The 25941-nt window shown below is 46.0% G+C and overlaps 1 protein-coding gene across 8 annotated transcripts in view; it reads left to right on the forward strand.

The window, feature by feature from the left end:
* PCNX1 (pecanex 1) overlaps positions 1-25941 on the forward strand; it is a 388730-nt gene that overhangs the window by 96567 nt on the left and 266222 nt on the right. For 7 of the 8 annotated variants that reach the window (XM_082275578.1, XM_082275580.1, XM_082275581.1 and 4 more), the window contains exon 5: positions 19961-20050. The exons of the other annotated variant lie outside the window; for it this stretch is intronic. In XM_082275578.1, the coding sequence (XP_082131704.1) occupies positions 19961-20050 (90 nt within the window). The remainder of the gene's footprint in view (positions 1-19960; positions 20051-25941) is intronic. 8 annotated transcript variants of the gene reach the window in all.

The raw sequence follows: 25941 nt of genomic DNA on the forward strand, positions 1-25941 counted from the left end.
GGTCTTTACCTATGTAGGACTGTGGATTTATGTGAACTCCAGACAGATATGACAACACCAGTTTGGGGTGAATAAAAATAAATCCTCATACTCTCCTCTGTGCTGCTGCGTTTTTTTCGGCTAGAAGACAGAGAACTGAGCAATCACGACTGCTGGGCTCTCAGCTCTTGATCTTCTCAGAGTAGAGAACAGTGACAACCAACATTCTGCCCCTCCAGTGCTTACTGGAGAGGGGGCGGCTCAGAGCTATGTGCTAAAGCCCATTGCCATCTGACTGTGGGTCAAAGCAGTGGAAAATTAAAGTGGTTGTAAAGGCCAAAGGTTTTTTTTTTTTTTTTTTTTAAATCAGTGCATTTTCTGCATTAAAGTATTAAAACTTCAGTATGCAGCTTCCCCCTTATACTTACCTGAGCCCAATTTCAATCCGGGCATGTGCATGAGAGCAAAGGCTCTCTTCCTCAGACACAGCAGCAGGAGCCATTGAGGCTTACAGTCAGTGAAGAGGGAGCGGGAGGCGTGGCCGAGCCGCAATCTGTGTCTTATGAACACACAGGGCTGAACTTGGGAGCAACTGTGTAGAAGTGCCCCCATAGCAAGTGGCTTGCTATGGGGGCACTCGGCGGGTGGGGGGATGGTAGCCAGGAGCGCCAGAAAGATACCTGAGAAGAATAAGATCGGGGCTGCTCTACAAAACTATTGCACAGAGCTGGTAAGTATACCATTAAACAGATTCTCCAATCCTGTGCTACTCTTAGGCTCCATGTACACGGGACGTAAGAAAAAACGTGCTGCAAAGCTAGTTCTAATGCCGGGAAAAAGCAGCTGTTAAACGTGCTTTCAGTAGCTTTTTCCATTTGCGTTATTGCACGTTTGGCCACGTTGCTTTTAGCAGCGTTTTTTCTGCCTCCATTTAAAATCAATGGTTCCCTATGGGAGCTTATTGATTTGAATGGAAGTCGCACCGCAAGTCGGATCAGGATGATCCGACTTGCGGCGTGACTTGCACTGTGAGAATCTTGAGGGGGAACTCCACGCCAAAAATGGGGAAAAAAACTGCGTGGGGGTCCCCCCCCAGGTTCCAAACCAGGCCCTTCGGGTCTGGTATGGAATTTGAGGGTAGCCCCACGCCGAAGAAACGGCGTGGGGTCCCCCCCAAAATCCATATCAGACCCTTATCCGATCATGCAGCCCGGTAGGGCAGGAAGGGGGGGAGGGGACGAGCGAGCACCCCCCCTTTAACAAAAGGGGGTGTTGGTGCTTTGGGGCAGGGGGAGCTCTGCACCCCCCACCCCAAAGCACCTTGCCCCCATGTTGATGAGGACAAGGGCCTCATCCCCGCAACCCTGGCCGGTGGTTGTGGGGGTCAGCGGGCAGGGGGCTCATCGGAATCTGGAAGCCCCGTTTAACAAGGGGGCCCCCCAGATCCCGGACCCCCCTCCCTATGTGAATGGGTATGGGGTACACTGTACCCCTACCCATTCACCCCATAAAAGGCAGTGTATGTAAATAACATCAGGAGACGTTTTAGAAAGTTTATTAAAAATCTTCATCTGTTCTTCTCTGCTCTGGTCTTAATGCGACTTAATATGCTCCTAATGAGACTACGGATGTTGTTCTGGGGTATTGCCTACCAGATGTGGACCAGGCCATCACTGAGCTCCTGAACAGACTGAGGTGTAATCTGGCGTTCCTGGTTGGACCGAAACATAATATCCCAGAGGTGTTCTATTGGATGTAGGTGAGGTGAGAGTGGGGGCCATTCAATAGTATCAATTCCTTCATCCTTAAGGAACTGGCTGCATACTCACCATGGGAGGCCTGGCATTGTCGTGCACCAGGAGGAACCCAGGACCCACTGCACCAGCATAGGGTCTGACAGTGGGTCCAAGGATTTCATCCTGATACCTAATGGCAGTCAGGGAGGGTACCATTGTCTAGCCTGTAGAGGTCTGTGTGTCCCTCCATGGATATGCCATCACTGACCCACCACTGAACTGGCCCACCACTGAACATGCTGAATGATGTTACAGGCAGCATAACATTCTCCACGACTGCTCCAAACCCTTTCATGTCTGTCACATGTGCTTGGGGTGAACCTGCTCTCGTCTGTGAAAAGCATAAGGCACCAGTGGCGGACCTGCCGAAGCTGGTGTTCACTTCTTAGCACCGTAGATCTCGACTGGCATTTGCTATTGAGCACAGGGCCCACTAGAGGATATCCGGCCCTCTGCCACCCTCATGAAGTCTTTTTCTGATTATTTGGTCAGAGACAGAGACATTCACACCAGTGGCCTGCTGTAGGTAATTTTGTTGGGCTCTGGCAGTGTTCATCCTGTTTCTCCTTGCACAAAGGAGCAGATACCGGTCCTGCTCATCGGTTAAGGACCTTCTACGGCACTGTCCAGCTCTCCTAGTGTAACTGTCTCCTGGAATCTCCTCCATGCTCCTGGGACTGCTGGAAGACGCAGCAAAACTTCTGGAAATGGCACACATTGATGTGCCATCCTGGAGGAGTTGGACTACCTGTGCAACCTCTATAGGGTCCAGGTATCGCATCATGCTACCAGTAGTGACACTGACCCTAGCAAAATGCAAACCTAGTAAAGATTGGTCAGAAAAAAGGAGTAGGGAAAAAAATGTGATATCCGCAGATAGCGGACTTCAGCCTGCTCTCTGCTGAAAACTCCTCACTGGAGTGCAGAAAAAACTGCATTCCTGTGATCCATTGGAGATGTACAGCCAAACGAGCTTTGGCTGTACATCTCCTTTTGTTTGACTTGATGCTATACTCTGATTAAAAAGTGTTCCTTAAATTCTTTTGAGCAGTGTATTTTTTTTTTTTTATGCTAGTAATGGCAGAGAGCCATGACTGCTGCAATATTGCAGTGGACATTCTGACACTTTGCCTGGAACCAGTGACCCTAATACAGTGATCAGTGCTAAAAATATGCACTTGTTACTGTACAGACACTGGCTGGGAAGGGGTTAACATCTAGGGCGATCAAAAGGTTAACACTGTGCTGCTTTTTCTAGGGGAAGTAATAGATTCTAGCCCCTGCTTTGACAGAACTGAGATATGCCTTGTTTACATACATTGTTTTGCTGAGGATCGGGTGCCTGACACATGCAGATTGGCTTCTGCTGTGAGTAATCGCAACAAAAGTGACCTGCCAGCTGTGCGCGCTCGCCCCCTGCAGGCAGAAGTCCAAAATCACGCGTGTATGTATGCATATACAAAAGGTAATTCAACTTTTCCCTATCGTTTTGACGGACGCAGTCTCTGTTCATAACAGTAGGGTTATACTGCCCCCTACATGAGTAGGACGCTAGGCAAAAAAAAGTTCTGGCTACGCCTTTGGGCAGTCCTAGGGGGTATACCCTGCTATAGGATGTCCGTTTTAATCTGCCTATTCAGGAGTGAGGACCTAGCTCCTTTGCTGGGATCTCTGGTCCTGGCAAGAGTTTTTTTTTCTAGATAGTTTTTTTTTTCCTCCAGATTTTTTTTTCCTGTAATCTACAAGCAACTAAGCCGGATCTGGGCGATGGGCTGGATATATAGATCCAGTGGTCACCCCAACCGGCCAACGAGCACGTGCAGACCCCATTTGCATCGTTCCTATTGTCCGACAGTCCCCCCCCCCCCCCACCAATTTGGTGAAGAGGGGTTCTGTCAGGAGATGGCGCCCACCTGTTTCAGGTATTGTAACTCTTCCCCTGGCGGGTTTTTGGGTGGATGTGGGCCCCCCCTTAGGACAGTTGAACCCTCGCACCCCCGAGTTCCCCTCTGTTCTGTCGCACACCCCCCCCCCCACCTGGGGCTATGGGATGCTTGAAGGCAAGTGGGGGAGGGCGGGGGATTGATCGTGCAGGGGGGATTCACCTGCCACTTCCAGTGCCCCCTTCCTGTCGATCCCATCCAGGAGGCTGGAGGGGTCCCCTCGAGGGCCCCTAGAAGCTCTGCAGGGCCGCCATTTTCATGTGCTGAGAAAGAGCGAAGGCTATGTTGGTACACCCGGAGGCCATTTTGCAGTGGATTCCCATTCAAAATTACTGGCAGCCATGTTCTTGGAGTCCTTAGAAGTGTGTTTTTTGGTGGTGCAGCCCCTCCCTATACCCTGGTGCTGACACAGGTTTTTCTCTGCTGATCAAAATCAATGCAGACGCGTGCTGTCCAGACGTTTCGGGCCTTCTGGAGCATCTCTGGTGCGGGCGGTATGTCTGGGGGGTCTCTCTCTATGCTGGGGGTCTTCAGTGCGTTCTGCCTGACCTCTTGGGGGCGCTATAGCGTAGTAGAACATGCTTAAAAAAAAAAAAAAAAAAAAAAGAAAAACTACATTTTTTTTGCAACTTTTTGCTGAGGGGTTCCCCTGGTGCAACATGGACCCTGCGGAACTTTCTGACCCCCCTCAAGGAGGTTGCAGGGCCCTCCGGATCCCAGCTATCCATAGATGCACTCTCGGCGGTCTTGGAATCCTTTGTGTCCTGGGTGGAAGTGGCCTGTAAAGGGGTGCAAAAAACACCCCCCACCTACCCCTGCTTCATCTGATGTATCAGATTCTGAATCTGATTCAGCCACTGCAGATGTGGGTCTCCCTGCCGGGTCTACTACCTCATGCCCTGTCTCCTTTGATAGTGAGGATGACACCTTTCCCTTCGCCACCGTGCAAGAAAAGGCGCTGGTGGAAGCACTGGTTGTTTCCGTGCGTGAGACCCTAAAAATGCAGGATGCAGCTGCGACTGTGGCGCAGGTTACGTTTGGCACTCCCAAGCCATCCAGGGCAGCAAAGGTTTTCCCCCTTCCCACGTACTTTGACAACATGGTCAAAAAATGGGTCTGCCAAAGCGTCCCCCTGTGGTGCTTAAGCGGATTGCTAGACGCTGCCCCTTTGAGGAGTCTTTTATTAAAAAGTGACTGTGCCACCTACGGTGGACCCTCTGGTCTCCAGACTGAATAAAGCTACCATGATCCCGGGTGCAGGATTCCCTGTCCTTTAAGGATCCGGCAGATAGAAAGGCGGAGTCTGTGGCCCGCAATATGTACTCCCTGCCAGGGTCTGCACTAGAACCGGTGTTTACTATTGCCCTTGTGTCGCGAACCTTGACTAAATGGGCTAAAATACTACGCCGTAACCTGGAGGGGGTACAGCTTCCCCCTGCCTTTGTGGAGCTGACTGACCAGTTGCTGCAGGGGCTGCAATTTGTTTGCGATGCCTCGCTGGAAGGGGCTCCAATATTGGCTCGACTGTCTGAATCGGCAGTGGTCCTCCGGCGTATACTTAGGCTAAAATGCAGGTCTGCCGATCAGACCTCAAAGAAGGCCTTGACTGATCTACCTTTTCAAGGTGATCGCCTGTTTGGGGCTACCCTTGATGATATTATCAAAGGTCTTACGGGGGGTAAGAGTACCTTTCCCCCACAGGCTAACAAGGGTAAGGACTCTCGCCGTAAACGGGGTCCCTCCTTTTCAGCACACAAAAAGTGATAAAGGATCAAAGTCCTTCAAGGCCTCCTCGGTTGGCTCAAAGCGACCATCGTCTGGCAAACAGAAATCGGGTTTTTCCAGGCCTGCGGATAAGAACCCCTTCGGCATAAGGGTGCGCCCTAACCTGTATCTGGGTTTGGGGGGGGGGGGGGGCGTCTTTGCCGGTTCCCGGACCTGTGGCTATCACGTATAGTGGGTTCGCGAGGTGATACGGTCCGGTTACAAGATCAAGTTTCAATATGTCCCGCCAGTAAGGTTTCTCCCTTCCAATGTACGACTGTACATATGTACGGGTCCCCAGGAAGGAAGGCAAGGTGCGTCCAATCCTGGACCTAAAGGCACTGAATTTCTTTGTGCGAGTTCAGAAATCTAAGATGGAAACCATTCGCACGGTGGTGGCTTCCCGGCATCAGGGGGATTTTCTGGCCTCCATACACATCAAAGCCCACCTTCGCATTCCAATATGTGCAGGACATCAACGGTTTCTCTGTTTTGCTGTGGGAGAGGATAACTATCAGTTTGTGGCATTACCTTTTAGTCTCACCTCTGCTCCTCGGGTCTTCACAAAGGTGTTGGCTCCAGTCCTGGTGTTACACCAGTGGGGGATATCGGTCTTGGGTTACCTGGACAATCTACTTCTCTGTGCAGAGTCTCCCACAGTGCTAGTGACAAACGTAGAGATCACCATGACACTGGACTACCTGGGCCTGACTTTGGATTCGTCCTCAGTCACGGTGTTTCTTCCTCCGGAAAAACTTGAAAAGCTTCAGACTGCCATTCAGCTATTGCTGTCCAACAAATGGTCGTCCCTTCGGACTTGTATGAGAGTTCTGGGACTGATGGTGTCGTCCTTGGGTCCGTCCCTTTTTGTTCAATTCCACATGAGAATCCTCCAGAAGGAAATCCTTCTCAAAGGTAACAAATTTCCTGGACAACCAGATCCAGCTGACTTTGGGAACTAGGGGGTCCTTGATATTGTGGCTTCGGTCCCCAACGCTTAATCTGGGAAAATCCTTCCTCCCCTTATATTGGGCAGTGATCACCACTGATGACAGTCTTTCCGGGTGGGGAGATGTTCTAGGCAAGCTTTCTGTTCAAGGGGTCTGGTCTCTGGAGGAATCCAGGTTATGGATCAGTGTTTTGTAGTGGAGTGACAGGCTTTGCCTAGTCCACTGGACAGAGTACCTTCAAGGCTGTCCAGTGCGCATTCAATCGGGCAATGCCACGTCTGTGGCTTATGTCAACCACTAAGGGGGCACCAAGAGTGTCCTTGCGGCCTTAGAGTTGGCGAGCATCCTTCGATGGGTCCAGCTCTTTCCGCAGTTCACATTCCAGGAGTGGAAAATTGGCAGGCGGGAGACCTTGGATCCAGGGGGAATGGCCTCTCCACCCGGAGGTGTTCCAGCAGTTGTGCCTCCATTAAGGCACTCCAGAATTAGATCTATTGGTGTCTCGGATCAACAGGAAAGTGAAGACGTTTGTGGCCTGATCTCTGGACCCTCTGGCAGAAGCCACAGACACACTGGTGGCTGGGTGGGGTCAGTATCGGCTGATTTCAGCTTTTCCCCCTCTCAAGTTGCTGCCAAGACTTCTTTGCAGGATGGAGACAGAAGGGATTCTGGTCATCCTTGTGGCTCCGGACTGCCCTCGCCGAGCATGGTACGCCGACCTGGTCAGGCTAGTCGCAGACGTTCCTTGGAGACTTCCTCTCAGGGAGGATCTACTGTCTCAAGGGCTGATCTTCCATCCTACTTTACAGTGGCTGGCTTTGATGGCTTGACTGTTGAAAGCCAGGTGCTGAAGGACAGGGGATTGTCTGCTTCAGTGATTCCCACTCTGCTTAAAGCAAGAAAAGCAACTTCTAGAAAGATCTATCATTGTACATGGAAGTCGTATATTGCATGGTGTGAGTCTATTGGGGTTCTTCCTCGCTCTTACTCGGTGGCTCGGATTTTGGCCTTCCTTCAACAGGGAGTTGATCAAAAATTTACCATGAGTACTATCAAGGGTCAGGTCTTGGCCTTGGCAATTTTCTTCCAGAGGCCACTAGCCACCCATTCCCTGATGCGTAGCTTTATCCAGGGGGTGTGATACTTGGCACCGCCGGAGCAGCCTCCGTTGCCACCTTGGGACCCTAATTTCGTGCTGTCGGTTCTCCAGAAGCCTCCCTTTGAAAATATTCAGGAGATTCCCCTGCTTACCTTATCCCAGAAGGTGGCCTTGGTGGCTATTACTTCTGCGCACAGGGTGTCGTTCTCCCTATCTGGTGGTTAACAGGGATAAAGTGGTGATTTCGTCCGGATCTGTCCTTCCGAAGATGGTTTCCAGTTTCCACCTAAATGAGGACATTGTGTGCCCTCGTGTCCTAAGCCTCCATATCCCAAGGAATTTGCACTACATACTTTGGATGTGGTTCAGGCAATCGGGGTGTACTTGGCGTCCACTGAATCTTTTCGGAAGTCTGATGCACTCTTTGTACTCACGGTTGGACCAAGAAATGGGCTACCTGCATCTGCTGCGACTCTTTCCAGATGGATCAGACAGACTGTTGTGCAGGCTTATTCAATTAAGGGTCAGGTTCCATCTTTCCCTGTTAAGGCGCATTCTACTGGGGTGCTTAGTGCTTCCTGGGTCTTTCGCAATCGGGCATCTGTGTTTCAGGTTGGCAAGGCGGCTACCTGGTTGTCTGTTCATACCTTTTACAAAGTTTTTTAAGGATGATGTGCTGGCATCTGCAGATGCCTTCTTTGGCCGCATAGTTTTGCAGGCTGCTGTTTAAGGGTGTTTTTAGTCTCCCTTGAGGGTGTTTAATGTTTTTTGTCAGGTGGGTGGGATCTTGTTGTTCTGATGAGTCCTATGTTGCCTATTTGGCTATGTTTCAGCCTTGGGGAATTATTTTCTGCTGTTTCCAACCCTCCTCTTTAAGGCACTGCTTTGGGACGTCCCTACTGTTATGAAAAACAGAGACTGCGTCCATCAATGAACGATAGAGAGAATTGGATTTTTGTCTTACCGTAAAATCCTTTTCTCTGAAGTTAATTGTCGGACGCAGTACCCGCCCCTCTATTTTGAGTTGGGTTGGTATTGTTTTCTCTGACACTGCTTTGATACAAAACTGACATCCTATAGCAGAGAGAGAGGGTATATCCCCTGGGACTGCCCATAGGTGTAGCCAGAACTTTTTTTCTGCCTAGTGTCAATGTTCCCTCTAATTTTTTACTGTGCTGAGCAAATAAAAAAATTTCTGACCGCAGACCTTTTAGACTGAGCAATTTCATCAAAAATCTGTTGGATCCTCACTTGCAGCACCATAAATAAAGTTTTTTTTTTTTTTTTTGGTACAAGACTGTGTGTAACTTATGGCACAAGTCTTGTTCCAAAAAAAGCTTTAATTATGGGGCTGCAAGTGAGGATCCAACAGACACGTACAAACCTCTGGAGGTAATACTGTCAAGGTGTTCTGGGTATAGCTCTACTTGCAAAAGCAAGGCCCTACAAACGGCAAGCACATTGTTACACATAAGGATAGCCAAATAACTTTTCCCACACTGATGCAATGCAGAGGTTCTCCTGATGTACAAACCTCTGGTGGTAATACTCTCAAGGTGTCCTGGCCTGGGTATGGCTCTACTTGAAAAAGCAAGGCTCTACTAACAGCAAGCACGTTTTTATACACCTAAGGATAGCCAAAGACCTCTCCCCACACTGATGCAATGCAGATGTTCTCCCGATGGCAATCATTTTTACAAACACCGTTCCAACTCTTTGCTACCTGATTGCAAGCTGCTGGTCAGGGAAAGAGGTCAGCAAGATAGGCCACAGATCCCATATTCCTTTTTCTGGTATCTCCGATGATTTAAAGAGGGCAGAGCGGGACATGGAATGCAGCATAAAGCCTCTCTGATGGGTATGCCTGTCCTTTCTTCCTACCGTGGCACACAGCCCAACTCATGGCCCCCAATCAATGCAGAGATGCCAGCGTTCCCCCCGCGAGACCCCCTCCCCCGCGAGACCCGTGCACTTACCTCACTGCAGCTTCTCTTCAGTCCCCACGTCTCAGTCCTCCTGCCTCCTCCTCGGCCACTGGCATGGGGTTTGCTTTTTGGCCAATCAGGAAGCGGGAGGACCTGCTCCCTGATTGGCCAGGAGGAGGATCCGTGTGATAATAGCGAATTTTCATTCGCTATTGTGACACAATGGGCGGGCTCGGCTACCTTCACGTCGTCTGCGCGGTCTGAATTTGTGCTGCGCGGGACCTTCATTTAGACTGCGTGTCCGCGCATGCGCGCAGCTTAAAGGGAACATTGCCTAGTGTCCTACTCCTGTAGGGGGCCCCTACTGTTATGAAGAGCACAGACTGCGTCCGTTAATGAACTTCAGAGAAAAGGATTTTATGGTAAGACAAAATCCAAATATTCATCTTTCTCAAAACAAAATAAGCATTTAACCTGTTACATGGGTAAGGCTGTAAAGTCTAATGTGCAGTATTTGAAAAGAAAAGGTATGGTGGCGCTGCCTAAAGGGAAAGTGTCATATGTGTAGAAGGAAAATAAAAAACGTTGTATATAAACATCACCTGACGTGAATAAGTATTACCATACAAAAATACATAGAAATAAAGTGCAAATGCAAATAAATACAATAGAACTTAATAATAATAATACAAGGAACAGTGCTAAAAATCATAAAACGAATATCAGCTGAAGATGTATAAATACATTTTTATAATCCAATAATCACAATAATTGTGCAAAAAATAGTTCATAATTCTGATGATGTGAAAATCACTCTGTGCAGACAGGTGCAATGGTGCTCCCCCAATTGGACCACCCTCACCTAATGGAGATACTCCTGCAGGGGTCAACGGTATATAGCCAGTAAAGCAGATTCAGACTCCCCGAACCGCTCTAGTGCCGACCAGCCCAGATGGTATTTCAGCCCACGTTTGTTAAAGGGTAGTTCCTATGCAGTGTTATTATGAATAGTGGATAGTCCTCATGGACATTCAGAAGAAGAGAACTACCCTTTAACAAAACTTGGTCTGAAATACCATCTGGGCTGGTCGGTACTAGAATGGTTGGGGGGAGTCTGAATCTGCTTTACTGGCTATATACCTTTGACCCCTGCAGGGGTATCTCCATCAATTGAGTGTTGTCCATTTGGGGGAGCACCATTGCACCTGTCTGCACAGAGTGATTTTCACATCAGAATTATGAACTATTTTTTGCACAATTATTGGGATTATTGGATTATAAAACGTATTTATTTATATATCTTTGGTTGATGATATTGATTTATGATTGGTTTTATGATTTTTAGCACTGTTCCTCGTATTTATTATTAGGTTCTGTTGTATTTATTTGTATTTGCACTTTATATCTATGCATTTTTGTATGGTAACACTTGAGCTCATTTGACACCTTATTCACATGTCGGGTGTTTTTTTATACATAAGGTTTTTTTTTTCCTTCTACACATATGACACTTTACCTCTAGGTAGCGCCACCATACCTTTCCTTTTCATATTGTTATACCCTTTGGGGTATTTGAGGTAGCCAGCAGCCTTTATATTCCTTAGATATCCCAGCTCGGAATTCCTACAAATTTTCTTATGTGCAGTATTTGCCAATGAACATGGAAATTTAAACATCCTCGTTTCAACTTTTTTCCATTTTGATCTTTATTACTCCACATAGGCACCTAAACATATACTTTTAAATATTTTGTTTGTATTGGCAATTAAAATGGCAAAAACCTTTTTCTAGCTCCATTTGGGACTGCTTTTTGCACGAACATTTAGGTTTCTAGGACTCCTGACTAAAAATAAGGAATTCATTTTGGATGGGTCATTTTGACAGACTGAGTTAAATGAGTTTCTGTGAAGTACAACCAAGTCTGTATAAGCGCTCTGTAGAAGATGCAGTTAAATAATTTACATAAAAGCCCAGCCCCAGACAGAGTGGTGAAGGGTTAAGAGCCCATTCAGACTAGCACGACTTGTCAGGCGACTTGTCAGCCTGACAAGTCACGGTCGGTCGCGGTCTATTGAGTAGTACAGGACCCGTTGTAATAGGAGCGACACAAGTCGCTCCGACTTAGAAAAAGGGTCCTGTACTACTTTGGGGCGACCTGGGAGTGACTTGCATAGACTTCCATTATGTGAAGTCCCTGCAAGTCGCGCCGAAGTCGCGGTGCACGCGACTTCACAGGTCGCCCCCTGAAGTCGGATCGCTTCAGTGTGAACCGGCTCTTAAGACTCACCTTTTTTTTTTTTTTTTTTTTATTGTGACGATGTTTCTTCACTTCCTGTTAGAATGAAAGTGATAAAAAAAAAAAAAAAAATCTCACCACTGCGTAGTAAGTCCAGTAGAGACCCAAATAAAATCACAATTTTACTACAGTAAACTGGTTAAAATTTCTGACAATTCTTTGTTGCTGTCTGTGCCTTCTCTGTCCCTGTGACTATAAAATCCTCATCTTGTACTACTATCAAGCGAAACCGCAAGGGAGGGGATATCTCCCTAAAGGAGTCAGACCGAAAAACCTGACACAAAATGTAAATATTTCTCACTGTATCCTCAAATAAGAGTTTTTTTTTTTCTACTAGAGTTTGCCTTTGAAAATTAATTTTGGGCTGGCCAATACAATTTCATATATGCAAAAAATACTGCTTTGTCTAGGGGGGACCTTACAGAGAGAAATACTTAACCCATGACCCCGCTTGAGTCAGTGTTAGTCATCTGCTCTCAAACACCGGAGTGATTGAGACATGTGGGTAGGCTCTTAACATCACCGACATTGCGGTACCGACATTGCGGTACCGGCAGTGGCCGCTGGTACTGCTTTGTACTGTACATAACAGCTTTTGCAAGAGGGGCGGCAACATGGCCTGAGATAAAAAGCAGCTTCAGGAACTGGATATTACTACCTGACGAAGTGACAACGTGGGGAAGAAGCCTGCAGTACCATGTATTAGAGCAAGTATTGCATACTGGCTAAACGGCCTTTACAAAAAGAGGAAACTTTTTTTTTTTTTTTGCACCTGGAGCTGTAACTTGCTTTTTCAGTTCCAAAACTCACCACTGCGTAGTAAGGCTGCCATCATAATGGGTCATTAGTGAGCAGTAAAACCGAGACAGACCACCAAAGCTGGTTGCTTATTGGAATGCCTCGGTTTTCTGGTGTGTGGGCTACTCTTTAGCATATCAGAAAGCACATGCACACATGTAGTGGTGGCAGCTGTCGTATGTCTCCGTCTCATGCATTAGGTATGGCTAAATTCTCTCTTTAAAGTTGAAAATTAGATAATTTTTTAACGCAGACTTCTTAAAATTCAAGGCAATTTTAGCAACAGAGAAATTATTCATGTTAAATCAATTTAAAAAAATAGTATGTAAGTGTAAGGCAGCCCATAGACGATGCTGATTTTTTTTTTTTTCGTTCAACCAGGGGGTTGAATGAAAAAAAAAAATACTCTATTGCCCCATCCACACACTTAATGTGGATGGAGGAATCCTCCCCACTGAGCTATTTGAGATGTCCTCATTCTACAGAATACACTGATCAAGGCTATTGGCTACAGCGAGGAGGGAAATTTGATAGGGCGGTTGTACAGAAGTTTAATAGAAGACTGACTTCTGTACATTCTCCCTGCCCATACGTGGATCAATTTGTGCGGTTCCTGCTGAAAGTAGCCGAATTTCAATCCATATATGTCCAGCCTAATATTTTTCTCTATCGTTCATTGACAGACGCAGCTCCATATAACTCTTGACCGTTGGGTTATGGTGCCCCCTACAGGAGTAGAACACTAGGCAGGAAATGGCTTTACCACACCTATAGGGCCATCCTTGCAGACATACACCCACACACTCTGCTATAGGCTTCCGTTTGTTTCTGCCTAGTTTAGGAGTAGGACCTAGTTCCCTGCTGGGACTTCGGTCTTAGCTGTTTTTTTTGGGAACCTTTATGTAAGACTTTATTTTAGTTTGTTTTATTCCTGAGAGGACTACAAGCAACAGCTGGCTGGGTTTCAGACTGGATATGATAGATCCTTAAGGTCGCCCAGCCAGCGAGCGTGGGCAGGTTATAGTCCAGCACTAGCCCTCGCCACGACAGGGCCCTGATAGACGGGGGCTGGCCTGCAAATGATACACCTCGCGGGGACGCATGTGACCTGGGGGGAGATTTATCCAGGTGGGGCCCCTCCTGAGGACCCCCCGGTGCCACTGTCTGAACCCCTGGCGGGTCCTGAAGACCGCTTGGCGCCTCCGCGGGGCTGCCGTTTTGCTGTAGTTTCGCTCTGTCTCAATGTAAAAATGTTACCATTGATTTGCATGGGCGGCCATATTTTGGTAGCTCCCCCATAGAAATGCACGGGGCGGCCATTTTCTTGAAGTCAACGATCGCTGGACAGCAGGGAGAAGCTAGGGTGATTCTAGTACATAACCCAGGTATTTCCTGTTCCTGTGTCAGATCGTTTTTCTCTCTGCACAGAACATTTCTATATCCCTCCATATCGTTTTGGGGGTATATTACTGGGGTCTCTGTAGGTATATCTCATTCACCATGCTGCAGACTGTGCTAGGCTGGGACTTGTGGTGCTGCTGGTGCAGCAGTGTGGATCGCACTTTTTGCAGATGTTTCTTAGTGACACTTTTTTGTGTTAAGTAAATATGGAGTCCCAGGACCAAATCTCACCCACAGACCCCCTCAGTGCGGTTGCGAGATCCCTCCCGGTCACAGCCCCTGTCTGCATTTACAGCAGTTTTGAAAAATCTGGTGACAAAAGTGGATTTAGTTTTAAAATAATGCCACTAGTAGAAAGCGCCCAATGCCTTCCCCTCTAGTATCCCCAGATTCTGAGGTAGATATGGCCACCTCAGACGCATGCCATCCTGGTGGATCTGCATCTTCGCATTCTGATGGCGAGGAGGATGTATCCTCGTCAGCAGCCGTGTGGAAAGCGCTTTGGTGGAAGCACTTAGTGTCAGTGCGGGAAACCTTAAAAATGGTGGATGATTCTAAAGCGTCAGGGACGCAGGTGTCTTGGCACCGGCAAATCTCAGAAGTCGGAATAGGTTTTTCCCTGTCCGGAACTTTTTGACAACATTATCACTGAACAGTGGGGGTGCATCAAACAAATGTAAGTGGTGCCTAAGCGCTTTAAAAGGCGCTACCCCTTTGTGGACGCGGTATCTCTTAGATGGACCGTACCACCAAATGTAGATCATTTGGTTTCCAGACTAAACAAGTCTACTGTGGTTCTGGTGGAGGAGTCCCCGATATTTACAGACTCCATGGATAGATGGATTGAGTCTGTCCCACCATTTGCATGTGTTAGTGGGCTCAATACTGAAACTGGTGTTTGTGATCACTCTGGTGTCACAGACCATGACGGAATGTGCAAAGTTACTTAAAGGTGACTTGGAAATAGAGCAGCTCTTGTCGGGCCTGATAGAGCTAACGGCCCAAATGGTCCAAGCCCTTCTGTATATATGTGATGTGTCGCTGCATGCGGCTCCACTGGTAGCCAGAGTGTCTGTGGTTGGGGTTGCTATTAGACACATGGTGTGGCTAAAAAGCAGGTTGTTTGTATCCTCTCGGGATGAGTTAATCAAAGGCCTTATGGGTGGGAAGAGTACTCTTCTTCCCCAATCCACTAAAGGGCAAGGCCTTGCGTAATAGACGGGGGCATTCATTTACTGCTCATAGGTGGCCCTTTCGTACCTCCGGGTCACAGGAGAAAGGAGCTAAGCCATTCAGGTCTTCTGGGGGTTCCAAGAAGACATGGTCGGGGAATCCGAGAACAGGCCAATCCGGATCTGCGGACAAAACCTCGTCTGCATGAAGGGAAGCCTTCACCTGTTTCTGGGGTGGCGGGGACGTCTTTGCTTCCTTCCAGGAACCATGGACTTCCTTGATTCAGGAAAAAATGGGTTCACAAACGAATCCAATCGGGTTACAAGATCGAATTCAGGTCTGCCCACCTACAGATCGGTTAACGGACCTACGAGAGGTGGTGCAAGATCTTCTGTCACAGGTAGTGATTGTGCCGGTTCCCTCTCGGGAATGTTTTCAGGGGTTTTATTCAAACCTGTTCACTATGCCCAGGGAGGGTGGCAAAGTGCATCTTAAAGCTCTTAACCGCTTCAGGCGGGTACAGAAGTTTTGATTGGAGTCTATTCACACGGTGGTTGCGTCTCTACATCAGGGAGACCTATTGGCCTCTTTCGATATCAAGGACGCCTATTTACGCTGGAAAACCAGCGTTTTCTTTGCTTTGCTGTGGGAGAGGAGCACTTTCAATTTGTGGCGTTACCCCTTGGTTTTGCGTCTGCTCCCAGGGTCTTCACAAAAGAGTTTGCTCCTATATTGGCACTTCTACGTCAGAGGGGGATTGCGGTCCTGGGGTACCTGTACGATCTCCTGATCTCCTGCAGATTCTCATTCAGCTCTATTGGGGGATTTGGCAATCACTGTAAGGACTCTGCAAGCATTTGGCTGGGCCATCAACTTTGCAACATCAGCACTGGTACCATCATCAAGACTGGTCTACCTGGGTCTGACTCTGGATTCTGCTTCGGTGATAGTTTTTCTTCCCCTGAACAAGTTGCAGAAGTTGCAGGCGTGATTCGGTTGTTGTCCAGCAATCTGTCCTCTCTGCGAACCTGCATGAGAGTCCTAGCACTGATGGTGTCGACCTTTCAAGGCGGTCCCATTTGCTCAGTTCCACACCAGGTCATTACAGAGGGAAATTCCGGCCAAATGGAATAAAGATCCAAAGTCCTTGGACTCCTAGGCTCGGTTGAGTCGCAACACAAAGACTGCCCTTCTATGGTGGCTTCGCTCGTTGGCATTGCGCCTGGGTAAGTCTTTCCTTGGCCACCACAAACGCCAGCCTGTTCGGCTGGGGAGGAGTGCTGGGAAAGCTGTGTGCCCAGGGGTCTCGGACAGTGGAAGAGTTCAGACTACCGATCAATGTTCTGGAACTCAGGGCAAAAAATCTTTGCCTTTGTCACTGGACAAATCCTGTACAAGGTTGTCCAGTCAGAGATGAATCGGACAACGCCACGGCCGTGACTTACATCAATCATCAAGGGGGCACCAAGAGTTTCCTAGTGGCCCGGGAGGTAGCTGGGATCTTGAAATGGGCAGAGAATTTTGTTCCTGCTCTCTCCGCGGTACTTATCCCAGGTGTGGAAAACTAGCAGGCGGACTACCTGAGCCGTCAGGTGTTGGATCAGGGGAATGGTCTCTACGCCCGGAGGTGTTTAATCTCCTGTGTGCTCAGGGGAGGACACCCGATGTCGACCTGTTGGCGTCTCGGCTGAACAAGGTTCAAGGGTTTGTAGCCAGGTCATGGGATCCCCCTAGCCGACGCAGTAGATGCACTGGTGGCTCTTTGGGGTCATTGTCGGCTGATCAGTGCATTTCCACAGCTGAATCTTTGCTGAGACGTATGCGCAGAATAGAGCCAGAGGGGTTCCAATCGTTCTGGTATCTCCAGACTGACCTCGCGGGTCTTGGTTCGCAGATCTGGTAAGATTGGTCACCGATGCTCCTTGGAGACTTCCTCTCAAGGAAGATCTGCTGTCTCAGGGGCCGATCTGCCATCCTGCTTTACAATTGCTGGCTTTAATGGTGTGGCTGTTGAAAGGCAGGTTTTGAAGGATAGGGGTTTTTCTGATTCAGTGATTCCTACACTGTTGAAGTCTACTTCCAGGAAGATCTATCATTGTAGGTGTGAATCCATGAAGGTGCATCCTCGCCTTTTTTTCAGTGGCTAGGATCTTGGCTTTCCTTCAAAGAGGTGTCGAACAGAAGTTGGCCTTGGCTACTATTAAAGGCCAAGTTTCGGCCTTGGCTGTGTTTTTCCAACATCCATTAGCCTTGCATGCGTTCATTAACACTCTTTTCCAAGTGGTCCTTCATGTGGGCCCACCGAGGCGATCCCCCTTACCTCCGTGGGATCTGAATTTGGTATTGTCTGTTCTTCAAAAACCTCCTTTTAAGAACATTAGGGAGATTCCTCAGCTTACACTGTCTCAGAAGGTTGCCTTTTTGGTGGCTATTACTTCTGCTCGCAAAGTATCAAATTTGGCGGCGCTTTTCTGCCGTTTGCCTTATTTGGTGGCCCACAGAGATAAAGTGGTATTTCGACCTAGTCAAGTCAGTTCTTCCTAAGGTGGTTTCTGATTTCCATCTAAATGAAGACACTGCTGCTTTCTTTTATGTCCCAAGCCCAAGCATCCTGAGGAAATTGCTTTGCATTCTTTGGATGTGGTTTGGGCAATTGTGGTTTACCTGACAGCTACTGAATCTTTCAGGAAATCGGATTCTCTTTTTGTCCTTACGGACCCAGAAAGGGATTGGCTGCGTTTGCTGCGATCATTTCTAGGTGGATCAGGCAGACGGTGGCTCAGGCTTATTCACTGAAGGGTCAGGTTCTCCCTGTGAAAGTGCATTCTACTAAGGCGCTCAGTGCTTCTTGGGCTTTTTGCCATCAGGCGTCAGTGATAAAAGTCTGCAAGGCGGCAATTTGGTCGTCTGTGCACACCTTTACAAAACTTTATAAAATAGATGTGTTGGCATCCTTGGATGCTTCTTTTGGCTGCAAGGTTTTGCAAGCTGCTGTTTGAAAGGGACTTAGTCTCTTTGAGGGTTTTGTCCAAGTGAGCTCCTGTTATTCCTTGTTAAGCTGTATATTCTCTGGTTGGCTAAAGTTTTAGCCCTTGGGGAATTACGCTCTTTTTCTGCATTGTTTTCCCACTGCTCATGCAAATACTGCTTTGGGACATCCCAATGGTCAAGAATTTTATATGGAGCTGCTTCTTGTCAATGAATGATAGAGAAAACTGGATTTTTTTTTTCTTACCGTAAAATCCTTTTCTCTAAAGTTCATTGACAAATCAGCACCCGCCTCTCTATCTTGAGTGGGGTTTTTCCTCTAAACACTGCTTGCAATGAAACTGAAGCCTATAGCAGAGTGTTGTGGGTGTATGCCTGCAGGGAGTAAAGCTTTTTCCTGCCTAGTGTTCTACTCCTGTAGGTGGCAGCATAACATAGTGGTCAAGAATTATATGGAGCTGCATCTGTCAATGAACTTCAGAGAAAAGGATTTGACGGTGAGACAAAAATCCAGTTATTCCCTCTCAGAGATTTCATTATTACTCACTGATAATGCTGTTTATCTTTCTGTGTCATTTTTAATTCTTCATGCATGGTCAGTATTTGCTACCTGGACTGTGATACTCACCTAGAGATGACCTATATATTTATATTTGTGTAGTAGCATTTCAGTAGTTGGCTGTGTGTATGGATGTCTCACAGAACGCATCCTCCTTGCTGCTGCTGCCGCCTTTCAGCCGGGGTCCCGACTTTGTAATCAGTTCCAAGCAAAGCTGACCATACACTGACTGAAATTCATTCAGTAGACATCAAGACATTGAACCAAGTATTTTCACAAAAATGTCTGAGCATAGTCAGTGGAAAATTCCTGCAGTTTTGCTCTATGTTCTCTAAAATGTATATAATTGCTCAAATAAAGGAAACCTGTAGTAAGAGACTATAGCTGTTGCCATTGCTTTTCTCTCCATATGGAAATGAAATATGCCTGTTTTTCTTGGGGTTTTGACCTAGAACGGTAAGCAGATTTGGATTCATGGCTTTCCAATTTGTATGCTTGTTTCCTTTAGTAACATGTTAAACCCGTATTCAGAAAGTAACATGTTACTAAAACAGCAGCACCCACCACCCCCTCCACCCATTGCAACAGTGAACAGGGGATCCTCTCCGCACAAGTTGCAATTTAAAAACAGCCCACAAACGGCTCCGCCCCCACACAGCAACATCATTCATTCACAGAGTTTGAATGAACTAGAGTCCCATTTTTCCATCAGTACAGATGGCTTATAGTTCTCAAAAAACCTAAGATGATGCTGGCGAATTACTCTCGTAGTTCATTGATTCCTCCTGCTCTTCAGTAACTCTTCCCATATGGGAGTTATGGACAGCTGTACTGAGATTGTGCAGGAGCCTGACATTGCACTCGAGACTCTGATTGCGGGTGCAGTGCTCTGTAGGCTCCTAAGAAAAAAATAATAAATGCAACTTTTGTTAACTGCAAGAAATGCGTTCATTTTTTCTTTTTCAAAAGTGCACTTATCCTTTAGGGCAAAGACAACCAGGCAACTATCAATTCTTATATGGTGCAAGCAATGGTAGCACTGTTTTTCCTCTTGGGGCATGTTTCCTTTAATACTTTACCCTGCCACAATTTTATGTAGTAACCCTTTTATGCATAGGCAGTGCTGCCATTGTAAGTAGAGAACACTTTCAAAGTCGTTGCAGACTTTTAGCCCTTTTCAAGAAATGTGATATTTGTGTTGGCCCTGATGTGGTTACCATAAGTACGAAGGGTTAGCCTAGTGTCCGTTGACATGGGTCACATTAGCGTGACACTTCTTGTCTTTGCAGGGGATACTGATGCTGCAAAGACCTCAGATGATATCAGTCTGAGCCTTGGCCAGAGCTATAGTTTGTGCAAAGAAGGAAGTGAAGACCAAGGTAAAACATAATGATCTTGTGCACAAGATGCCATGACTGTTGCTGGATTTGTGTTGCTTGCTGCATGTTAAATTGACCGATGCAAGGTCATGAGCAAGTAGTCTTCAGATAAGCAATGTTTGTCTTTAAAACAATGCCTCTAGACACCTGCAGTATTGCTTAGCTAAATGAGCTTCTCAATGCATATATCACAGCTGGAATGCTACTTTATAATATGCTTGAAAATATCAGCATGGCTGCAGCAGCTCCTGGCTCAGGGCTTTATTGCTTCCATTAGATTCACTTGTCCATCACAGGCTATATAGCATATATGATAGTCATGTTAATTTGTTTCATTGTGCAGCAAGTATCCCTATTTGTCAGAAAAATGTTTCCAAAATGTATCCTAAAGAAGTGCTAAAAGTTCATTTTATGCAGAAAACTTAATGGAAGCCTGTGCTGAGAGACTGCTATTGAAGTTGTATCAAGCCCAAAATCTATTGCAGCTTACCAATCATTACATCTGGTGGCTGCCTTTTTTTAAGCTTTGTCCCCTTCTGTTTTCACATGATGATCTGTATTACAATGCCTACACTCTGGATGAAGGAGCAAAGTAGACACCTTTTGGACAGCTGCATTGTCGGGTGGGGGGGGGGGGCAAATTGAAGCCCAACTTCAGCTAACACTTTTTACCACTTACAGCAACATGTTTCTTTTGTTTTGGGATAAAGGTTTTTCATAAATGAATAAATTATTGTTAGTACCCCTGTCAGTGTTAAATGATTTGTTTCAATCCTCGAACGGCTACATCTGCAGGAAAGTGTTTTTTTTTTTTTTTTAAACAAACTTGTTGGCAGGATCACCAAGTGAAAATGAAAGCGACCCTAAAAAAGAGAATGCAACCATCACATGTAAGAATTGGTAAGCTGCAGTATGATGTTTTCTTTTGGTTTAATACTGCATTGAGTCCTCCAGATGAACTAATGTCTTCAGCACTTTCATTATTTACAAGTATTGGACAAGGAATTCACTATGACGTGCCTAAGTGCAGCCAAAAACGGGGGACAAAATATACAATCAGTTGGATATATCCCTTCTGCTGGTTCCTCTTTTGGTAGTGAAAATCTTCCTTTATCGTTCGACAGACGCAACTCCGTATCTTCAGGACTCATAGGGTTATGCTTCTCCTAGGAATAAGCACTTGGCATGAAAAAAATGTAGACACGCCTATGGGGGGCTGTCCCTGCAGGCATAACCCCTCAGACTCTATCATCAAACAGTTTTGTTCTGCCTAGTGTTAGGAATAGGACCAAGTAATAGATTATGAAAATACTGTAGTTAATGACTATTTTCATACTCTTATGTCAATTAGTTATTTCAGCCCTATAAAATGTATGCATGTATAGTTTTACCCTACACAATTAAAATGCCTTTCAAAGGGGAAATATATTATAGTCCAGAACTAGGCCTCGCCACAACAGTGCCCCGAAGGATTTGGATCAGCCTGCGAGTGGACAGTCTCGCTGGGGCGCATCGACCTGGAACGCCCTGAGTTGCAGCTTCCCTTTGGCTGACAGCACCCCCATCCTGGGTGGGAGGTTGTTTCGGGGTGGCGCCCACCTGGTACCATGGTATGGTGAGTAAAATTGTCCCCCCAAACACCCTTGGTGGTCGCGGGGTGGGCGTCTTAGGATTAGTCCTAGGTGCTACCGTGGTTCCCTGGCAACCCGGGGGACTCATCTGGTTGTACCCCTTGCATTCCCCCTACCCCTAGCAGGTTTTACCTGGGAGGGCGATAATATTGTGGCAGTTATGGCGCTTATTTGAGGGGGGTGGATTGTCCTGGGTGGGTCCCTGGCTAGGGACCTTTAGATGCTTTTTGTTCTGGGACCCCTTTGGGGGGCCCTGGAGACCGCATGGCACATCCTGGTGGGCCGCCATTTTGCTGTGGTTCATGATCTCTGTTTTCCCATTAGTTTGCATGGGCAGCCATTTTCTTTACACTAGTAGTATTTTGGATAGATGAGGGTGTAGAAATTGCCACCATCCCACATATCTCAAATGAAAGTATAAGTGTAAAAAACACCTCCTCCTTTTGGGATTTTGAGAGCAATAAAATATAAAATTGAAATGATTTAAAATTATTTCATTTTTTATTTCAAAGAAAAAAGAAACATACATTGTATATACATTATAAAGGTGAAAACAAAGTTAGAAAAATATCGATTGTTGAGGTAGTAATAGTTTTCACCCAACCTGGAGGACCCTGGATGGGGAGATTTACGGATAAAATGGACCACCGAAGGAGAGAATGTCCAACGCGTTTCAAACTCTTTAATATACTAGATTCTTCATCAGGGACAGAATCCCAACTTCTGCAATATGTTGGAATTATTCTCAAAAGAAATGCTTTCATAAATTTCACATTTCCAAGTATGTAAAAATGACATAAAAGATTGTTGCCAATATTTACTGACCACCATCTCTATATCCTCTTATAAGCTCTGTAGAGATGTATTGGCATTTCCTGTAGGGCCGCTGGGAAATTAAATTGAATATCCCAAAGAAGTAAGACGGTGCCTTTAAAAAAAAAAAGACAGTTGTATAATGGGGAGTCAACACAGATAATTACATCTGTGCCCATCCCCATAGTATTTAGTGTGCAGTAATAGAAGACGACCATAAACTTGGAGTCGCAATTCGTATAGTGGGTGTTAGTACTCCACTGTGTCTTCCAAAATAAAATACATTTTATTGTGAAGTCTATGGTCGTCTTGATCAAAGAGAGATACCCGTGTTGAATGCTTCACCAGGTGCCACATCCCAAATAAAGGCTAGAAAGAAAATCCCCTGTTGGTGGGACTTTGTAGGCACTCAAGTATACGTATACACAGTACTTAAATTTTTTTATAAGTTTTATTAACAAAATAACATAAAAGACGGTAAGTTCAATTAGATACATCACATTGGCAGATAATGAATAACCACACCATTCCAGGGTGATGACCCAACTAGTTTCTGAGTTTTTGCAATAGATACTCCTTCTTCAAGGGGAGACCCTGGGTAGTGGTATTCTCTGCAGTGATGCTACACTATAAACTTGCCATCAAGGTATTAAAATCAAGTAGTCACCATGCTCAACCGGATCCACACATTTGTTTTGTAAAGGGTCTAACTGATATGGTATTACCCTTGTTTGTATATTATGTAGAAATGAAACTTGGTTGTGGTATATAATAATCAGCCTCAAACTGCATCAAGAGGAGGCAACTGGAACTCGCATGTGGCAAATCCGCTTATAAAGCAGCGGATTAGTGAGCCGACAATATCAGACACCCTCCAGTGTTCACGGCAGGTGAGCAATGGTGACTACTTGATTTTAATACCTTGATGGCAAGTTTATAGTGTCAAGCATCACTGCAGAGAATACCACTACCCAGGGTCTCCCCCTGAAGGAGTATCTATCGCAAAAACTCCAAAACTAGTTGGGTCATCACCCTGGAATGAAGAAATTAAATGTGACGATTGGTGTTGGCGCTACCGTAAAGAAAAATAGATTATATACAATGCCACAAAGGGCGTGAATGGAAATAATAAGGTTCAGTGACCCACAGATTTCAAAGTGTCACCAAATATTGTGAGTAAAAACTCCTTAGTAAAAAAATATAGAAACAAGGTGTTTATTCAAATATATCAAAAAACAAATCAACAAACCATATGGTGATATGTGTAAATAACAGAATGTATATAATAAAAGGATAAACGTGAAATAAAGATTTGTCCCACAACCACAAGTGTATTATCAGGTTACAAATACCTGATATGTGTGCCACACATAATGTGATTGAGTGGTGAATAAATGCTGGTAAAGTCCAAGAATGGCCACTAGGTGGCGTTTGCAGTAATACGACCTGTACAGTGGTATGCAGGGGGGTCTCTTCTCCGTTGCAGGGGAGCAGCTATGAGCCGGTGGCGGATGCCCTAGGTGCTCACATAAAAAGAAGGCCCCATGGTGAATGAACAGTCCATACAGTGATAAACAAAGGCGTAGTAAACTCACTCAACCGGAAGTGACGTTTGACGTACGAGACTCCGTCCTACGCGTTTCGTCAGAGGGACGTCAACTGGAGCGGCCGCTAGGGCGGAGTCTCGTACGTCAAACGTCACTTCCGGTTGTCGGCCGTGGAACGCGGAAGCATCCCGGCGCGCACTGTTTTTTCTTCTGATCCTGATCATCGTAACAAGTGAGTTTACTACGCCTTTGTTTATCACTGTATGGACTGTTCATTCACCATGGGGCCTTCTTCTTTTTATGTGAGCACCTAGGGCATCCGCCACTGGCTCATAGCTGCTCCCCTGCAACGGAGAAGAGACCCCCCTGCATACCACTGTACAGGTCGTATTACTGCAAATGCCACCTAGTGGCCATTCTTGGACTTTACCAGCATTTATTCACCACTCAATCACATTATGTGTGGCACACATATCAGGTATTTGTAACCTGATAATACACTTGTGGTTGTGGGACAAATCTTTATTTCACGTTTATCCTTTTATTATATACATTCTGTTATTTACACATATCACCATATGGTTTGTTGATTTGTTTTTTGATATATTTGAATAAACACCTTGTTTCTATATTTTTTTACGAAGGAGTTTTTACTCACAATATTTGGTGACACTTTGAAATCTGTGGGTCACTGAACCTTATTTCCATTCACGCCCTTTGTGGCATTGTATATAATCTATTTTTCTTTAAGGTAGCGCCAACACCAATCGTCACATTTCATTTCTTCATTTTCACCTTTACACTTAAGGGTTGATTGGGGCAGCTTACACCTTTCATTCTCACCCTCCCACCATATATCATAGTCCGTAGCGCTGGTCACCTTTTCTTTATCATCACCCTGGAATGGTGTGGTTATTCATTATCTGCCAATGTGATGCATCTTATTGAACTTACCGTCTTTTATGTTCTTTTGTAATTTGTTAATTAAACGTATAAAAATTTTTAAGTACTGTGTATACGTATACTTGAGTGCCTACAAAGTCCCACCAACAGGGGATTTTCTTTCTAGCCTTTATGGTCGTCTTGTATTACTACACAGTAAGTACTATGGGAATGGGCACAGATGATGTAATTATCTGTGTGGACTCCCTATTATACATCTCTGTTGTCTGTCTTTTTTAAGTGTACCGTCTTACTACTTTGGGATATCAATTTAATTTCCCAGCAGCCCTACAGGACATTCTCTCCTTCTGTGGTCCGTTTTATCCGGAAATCTCCCCCTCCGGGGTCCTCCCGGTTGGGTGAAAACTAATATTACTACCTCAACAATTGATATCTGTCTGTAACATTGATTTCACCTTTATGATGTATATACAATGTAGGTTTCATTTTTCTTTGAATTAATAAATGAAATAATTTTAAATTTAAATTTTATATTTTATTGCCCTCAAAATCCCAAACTTAGAGGAGGTGTTTTATACACTTATACTTTCATTTGAGATATGTGGGATGGTGGCAATTTCTACACCCTCATCTATCCAAAATACTACTAGTGTAAAGAAAATGGCTGCCCATGCAAACTAATGGGAACACAGAGATCATGAACCACACCAGGGTGTGCCATGCGGTCTCCAGGGCCCCCCAAAGGGGTCCCAGAACAAAAAGCATCTAAAGGTCCCTAGCCAGGGACCCACCCAGGACAATCCACCCCCCTCAAATAAGCGCCATAACGGCCACATTATTATCGCCCCCCAGGTAAAACCTGCTAGGAGTAGGGGGAATGCCAAGGGGTACACCATATTAGTCCCCCGGGTTGCCAGGGAACCCCCGTAGATCGGGCAAGGTGTTCCCTTGTCCAGGATTGTTTCATACTATTGTGGATGAATAATGGTGACGCATT

Source organism: Pelophylax lessonae (assembly GCF_965119305.1).
Source record: "Pelophylax lessonae genome assembly, chromosome: 13".
NCBI lineage: Eukaryota > Metazoa > Chordata > Amphibia > Anura > Ranidae > Pelophylax > Pelophylax lessonae.